This window comes from Solanum verrucosum, unplaced genomic scaffold (genome assembly GCF_900185275.1).
Source record: "Solanum verrucosum unplaced genomic scaffold, falcon-dt-bn FXZP01000261.1, whole genome shotgun sequence".
Lineage (NCBI taxonomy): Eukaryota > Viridiplantae > Streptophyta > Magnoliopsida > Solanales > Solanaceae > Solanum > Solanum verrucosum.
Window position 1 is genome coordinate 9,994,245 of NW_026019969.1, and position 6,728 is coordinate 10,000,972.

The window sequence follows — 6,728 nt, forward strand, 5'->3', positions numbered from 1 at the left end:
AAAAGTATGAAGTTCGGAGCCAAAAGATGGTAAAATTGATCAAAAATTTTAAAAGGGCAAACAATTTGAGGCTCAAACGAAAAGGGCAACATTTTGATCCTCTTGGTTTCATCCTCAAATTATTTGCATTTTTGAATTTTTTTTTATCAATTTTATTGCCCTCTTAACACCAGACTCCAATAATAGGTACCAAAAAAATCTACTTTGTAATGGGACTCTAAGAAGTTTAACCCAAAATAATAATGACAGTCGTCATTCCGGGATGATAATATTATCACAATTTTTTTTGGTCTTTTCAAATAGATACAACAATTAGACTTAAAATAGATACTCCTCCGTTTCAAAAAAAAATACCTCCTTTCCTTTTTAGTTTGTTTTAAAAAAAATGACATTTTTCTTTTTTTGGTAACATTTTAATTAAACAAGATTAAAGGACAATTTTGTACATTTAACATAACTTTAATTTAAAACCACAAGATTTAAAAGTCTACTTTATTTTCTTAAACTTCGTGTCAAACCCGGAGGGAGTACATTTTATAAAACAACTATTAAGTTCGTGGATTGATTTGTGGTACGTGCGTAAAACAACTCTTTTTCCCATTTGCAAACGTTTCAAGTTTAAAAAGTCTACTGATTCATTGATCTATTGAACTGAGGCAGATAATGAAGGCTGATCGGCTCAACTTGATACTGTTTGAAAACCGCCAGCGAAGATTAAAAACTTTAGCAAAAAAATAGGAATAACTGGAACCGAATGAAGCCATCATGAGCAAGAAACAGAGGCAATGGATTTTGAACACAGCAACAAAACTTTTGCATTATAAAAAAGTTCTCAACTAGAATCCTTAATGCAACAGAAAGCTTTAACATGTCAAAAATTGTCTTTAGAAAAACCTCACGGAAATAAAAACACTAGTAGCAATAATAAATTGTTTAAAACTTATGCTCTACCCAAACAAAGTGAATGCTGAACCATTCAAGCCTTCAGGCGTCCATAGAATTTCTGCTTCTCTTGGGTGGTCTGGAAGCGACCATGTCCAAACTTTGAGGATGTGTCGATGAACTTCAGCTTAATCTCCTCAAGAGCAACACGTGAGGTCTGGTTGAGCAGGGATTGACGCAGGGTTACAACCCTCTTCTTAGGGCCAACACAGCATCCCTTGATCAACAGGTAATCATCCTTCACCACACCATAATGGGCAAATCCACCAATAGGAGTAATCTCTTTCTCAGTCCTGTTTAACAATAACGAATATCTAAGCAACTACAAATTGAAAAAAGAACAGTATGGTATAAGATTAAAAAGGCACAACCACCAGCCACATAAAGGGTAAAGAAAGGAAGTGTAAGGACCTGTCAAACTCAGTTAGTGCAGTGTGGGACTCCTGTCCAACCTTGCCAAGCTTGTAAACCTTCTTGTTCATCTCAGTACGGTGATGGTATCCATTTTGACCAGCACGAGCCACTGTGAATGAAACTCTAGCAGGATGCCAGGCACCAATACAAGCAACCTTACGTAGACCCCTGTGGGTTTTGCGAGGAAGACGTGTCACACCCCAACGAGTAACAACACCTTCATAACCCTTACCCTTGGTGACACCAATGATGTCAATCATCTCATCCTTCTGGAAAACAGCATCAACTGGAACCTGCTTCTCAAAGAAACCATATGCGAAGTCAACCTTCTGAGCAATTGATCCACCATTCACCTGGATCTCCATCAAATGGGCTTTCTTCTGTTTCAGACCCTTCATCTTCCTTATCTGCAGTTTATTAAAGGGAAAAGAAACATTAAATTGAGTCAAGTATCCTCTTTGTTAATAAAGAGACATTTCAAATATTTAAAATCATTTAATCAGGACTATGAAAGAGGTCTAACCAAAAAATGACTACAGATATAAACAAGTTAAGAGATCAACCATATTATCTTCTGAGCCAATATAGGGCAGAATTGGAAGTCTGATTTATATCAGACGTGCATTATTTAAAATCAAAGTTAAATTAAAAAAAATGCATACTTAAAGCAGTAAGTGAGCACACCAAAAATATACTAGTTCCTAGGCACACTCAAAGAACTATAAATTGTTAAGCATGAGATGGGAGTAACAGTACCTGAGTGTGAGCCAACACACGGATGACACAAGCATACTTCTTCAATTTCTCCAGCTGTGCCTGGATATCCTTTTTCCCTTCATCAGTTTCATATTTCTTGGAGTATTTTAGGAAGGCCTTCTTCTTGGATTTGCACCAGTTCTTGTAGAACCTCCTCTTAATATCTTCACTGAGATGTTGAGCCCAGACTGTGTTCAGGCAACGAAGACCACGAGGGGTCTTCACATACCCGACAACACCAACAATCACCATAGGAGGTGTTTCAACAATGGTAACAGCTTCACATGTCTCTTTCTTGTGGAGTTCTGTAATCACCAGATGAATGTGAAAATTAATACCAAAAAATTCAAAGTGAAGACATGATACTGATTGCCTAATACTAATAAAGATCTAGAAAGATATAGACTAAATCAAAACAGAAAAAGGTGAAAAGGGATAGTTTACTTGATCCAGGCTTTTCAACTTCTCTGACAATGTGAGTCATTCCAGCCTTGTACCCCAAGAAGGCAGTTAGCTTGCAAGGCTTGCTTGGGTCATCCTTTGGGAATGCCTTCACTGCAATAGTATTAAGAAAATTAAAATGAACATCCCTATCAAAACAAAAATGTGTTGAAAGGAACAACTCAAACAAAATTAAAAAAGTTTTTTGGTGTGATATAGAATGTGAAGAAAAGTTTTCATTTCATTGTATCTATATAAGTGGAATATAATTTAACTAGCTTACTAATAAATCATTTTCTAGTTCTAGAATAGAGTTGAGAAAAAGAGAAAGGAATAGCATGAACAAGGTATGTGACAGAGATGAAATTAGGCAAGGGTCCAAAACAATTATTTCATAGTGATAACTAGTGTAGCTCATTAACACATCAAAAGTTGAAAAAAATTCTGCATTTTCGGGGGGAAAAAATAAACAGTAATTACATTGAGAATTTTCTTAGCATTTGGTTGCAAAAAATCATTTTACTTATCTTGATAATTAATCAAGGATAACTACAAATGGTAAAGTGATGAACAATGGATGCTCATTAATAGCTCATTAACACATCTAAATACAACTACGTTCTATAATTCTACAAGACAAAAGTCGTGATTTTAAAGAGGAACTTAATGATAACCTCAGTAGCATACGGTTGCAAAAATTAACTTTATTAATATTGAGAATTAATCAAGGATAACTTGTGCACAAAGGGAATATGAATGGTATCCTTATACATTAACCTATCAAGGATAATTAGCTTATTGCAATATTTACATCATCATTAAACAAAACTAAAGCTTAAATATCAGTAATCAATTTGTCAAGGCCAAAATAGACATTAGATTCATATATTTTTATACAAAAAGGAATGTAGTCGTACCCTTTCCCCTGTGTCTGGCAGCACGCTTCCTGGGGAGAAATCCCAAAGAACCGTGTCTTGGGTGCTCAAACTTCCTGTGAGACATCTTCCTCCTCCTTCAACCTGTAACCAATGAACACACATCAATCAGATTTAACCAATCACCAGTTACACTCCTCAATAAGCTCAAAACAACACCAGTAAACACACACAAATACATAATAAACGCTTAGACGAAGTAAAAACGCAAATAACAATCCGTAGTCAAACAGCAGTGGTTTTCTCCAATTAATTTGTACTGTATAACAAATTCATTCAGAAAAAGAGTATGCATTATTGAAAATTTGAAAAAGCAATTACATATTTACATACTTGTTAGCTAATACAAAGAAACTAGTAAAGAAATGAGTATGCATATCAACAAAAAGTAAGCAAGAATGTGAGGAAGATGAAGGGAGAAAATACCTGCAAGGGACGGCTACTGAAGAACAATGGGGGGGACTGGCTCAAAGTGAAAAACCCTAGTGATTATTTAGGTTTATATAGGTAGTGTAGCGAGGTTGAATGGGCTGGATTTAGGGATATTTGGCCCAGCTTCTTTTAGGTGGGTTTTTCCGGCCCAGCTGCAATTACTTTGTTTAATACTCGTTGAAATATAACCATCATTTAAAAATAAAATTTTCAAAATAGTACAATATTTATTTTCTAGCATCATAGTGAAATAATCCATATTAGAGTCTGTGTCAGCACAACTCCAATATATGTAAATAATAATGACTTTTATTTTTATGAAATAATAAACATATTTCATGACGTTCCATCTTTGGCCATGTGTAATTTTTATTTTTCTCTAGAATTGAATATCGAAAATCATGTTCCATCATAAATATTATGACTTTTTTCACTTCGATCACTGATAAAAATTTAAAAACAATTTCAATTTATATTCATGAACAAACAAACCAATTTCCAATATATTTTTCATTTAAATAACAAGAATTGTGCTTTTCAAATTTCACAATTTTTATGGCTGGACTGACTTTAAATTTAAATAATTAGTATATACTATATAACGTCATAGTTGTAATAACTTAGATTCATATCAAAGTATTATAATCATTGTTATTTCTATAATCGTGGTGTCTGAGTAACTTGCAAGCAATTCAACTAATTTTATGAAATATTTGTTACCTTCCACCAACAACAAGTATAATGTAGCTCTATTTATCAAGGTTAGAATAGATGAGAGAAATATAACTACCTTGTGTCTTTTATCTTTGTTACGATTTGAACTTGAGACCTCTCGAGATACTCAATCCACTTGAGTAATCAATGAGAATAATATAATTGATCAAGCTACATTGGTGACGTTTAATTTCAACTAAATTATTTCTTCTTTTTCTCCTTTTTGTTGCATGACAAACTTTCAATAATTAAGCGTTTGGACATACAATTTCATTTTGTGATTTGAAAATCATGATATGAAAAAAATATTTGGAAATAAAGAGATGAAATTTCAAATACTCCAAAAAAACTTGATCTGAAGATTTCATATCAGGATTTCACATTTTTCAGATACAAAAACTGACCCACAAATTTATTTTTTGTGACAATGATATCCATCATTCAATATCTACCAACATTTATTTTTATTATTATCTCACCAACCTTTAAATCATTTATATCAGTCGTAACCATTGTTTTTATCAATCAAATTTAGTTTGATATTATTACTCTTATCAACCTTAAAACCATTTATATTTGAAAATGCATGTTCAACGTAAAGAGGTTGTTTGTATTATATGAGAGAATTATATTAAAGAATTATTTATTTATTGAACTAATAATCAATTAGTAAATGTCGTGTTTTAAAAATTTGCTAAAATTAATTACAAAGTTAAATTGTAATGTCCAAATAAAATATGTTGTCAATTTTTACGAAAAAGATGTCCCAACGAGAACATGTAGGAATATACTTCAATCTTATGTAGTATTGTCCCTATTTCGGTGCCATTTTTACTAATTGTTCTTAAATATGATGTTATAAAGATTTCCTGCTTATTAAATTAAAATGTATGGATTAAAATATTTTTATCTATTCAAATATGTTTAAAATAAGGGATAAGGGTCTAAAAAATACCCCAAATTTGGTCGAATTTGCTGTTGCGATACTAAACTTTCATGAGGACCTACTACCTCACTAAACTATCTAATACCGTATTTTAAACATATATATTTGTCCACGTGGACATAAAAAATAATGCAAAATTATAAATAGTAATGTATTCACGTGGGCACATATATACCTTTAAAATACACTATTAAATAGTCTAGGGAGGTAATAGGTACTCATGAAAGTGTAGTATCGCAACAACAAATTTAATCAAAGTTGAGGTATTTTTCAGACCCTTATCCGTTAAAATAACAAAAGTTTCACATTGATGGTTAATGTGATTGGTAGACTCCTTATAATGCTTGAACAATTCTTCTCCCTTTTGAGCAAGCTTTTAGGATGTGGATTAGGCCTAAGACCTAATTTCAAACGATATCAGAGCAGAGCATATCTCACACAATGTTGGGGGCCCCAAAAATCAAGATTGTCCATTAGATGCTACGCATGATGTGAAGTGTTAAAGAATGACAAAAGTCTTAATCAGTGGTGGTTAGTGAGATGAATAGACTCATGATAAGACTTGAACAATCTTTCTTCTTTTGAGCTGGTTTTTGGGGGTGTGATTTGGGCCTAAAATCTAATTTCACATAACCTAATTTATTATATATAAATTTTAGAACTTTTACCTCACTCATTATAAAAATATGTAGAAATTAAATTATACGATATAAATTAAATAAAAAAAAATCATAATTTTTTATTACTCTAATTTAAAAATGAGAGTGGGAGTGTACTAACACTGCACTCTAGAGTTGTACAAGAAGCTTTGCTAGTTGTACTAAATTGAAAAATCTCAAATTTATCCCTTGTGTGGGTGTACTAACACTGCACTCTAGAGTTGTACAAGAAGCTTTGTTAGTTGTACTAAATTGAAAATTCTCAATTTTACCCCTTTTTCCCCTATATTGATTTTTTGGTCTGTATTGATTTTTTGGTCATTCTTCTTTGAACACGTGTTCTTTGAAGTGTTCTTTCTTTATCATTCTCAAATCCTCTGTTCCTTGGAATTTTACAATATATTCGTTTGACATAGTTGAAAATTGAGGAAAGAAAAATTCTAAATTAACCTTGGTTTCTTTTTGGAGACCATCATTTTACATAGTTCA

At 32.4% G+C, this 6,728-nt stretch overlaps 1 protein-coding gene across 1 annotated transcript; it reads right to left on the reverse strand.

The window, feature by feature from the left end:
• Positions 1-790: 790 nt before the first annotated feature.
• Positions 791-3,973, reverse strand: LOC125816526 (60S ribosomal protein L3). The gene is made up of 6 exons (XM_049496140.1): positions 3,915-3,973; positions 3,471-3,572; positions 2,557-2,667; positions 2,113-2,417; positions 1,354-1,763; positions 791-1,235 (listed from the first exon to the last, which is right to left on the reverse strand). The coding sequence occupies exons 2-6, from the start codon at positions 3,553-3,555 to the stop codon at positions 977-979; spliced, it is 1,170 nt and encodes a 389-aa protein (XP_049352097.1). The 5' UTR covers positions 3,556-3,572; positions 3,915-3,973; the 3' UTR covers positions 791-976.
• Positions 3,974-6,728: the final 2,755 nt, after the last annotated feature.

Bases quoted from the DNA above. Each gene is read 5' to 3' on its own strand.
- LOC125816526 (XM_049496140.1), bottom strand. From the start codon at position 3,555: ATGTCTCACAGGAAGTTTGAGCACCCAAGACACGGTTCTTTGGGATTT. The intron at 2,668-3,470 runs GTACGACTACAT...ATACTATTGCAG, and splicing joins TGCCAGACACAGGGGAAAGG to TGAAGGCATTCCCAAAGGAT. The intron at 1,764-2,112 runs GTACTGTTACTC...AATAAACTGCAG, and splicing joins GTGTGTTGGCTCACACTCAG to ATAAGGAAGATGAAGGGTCT.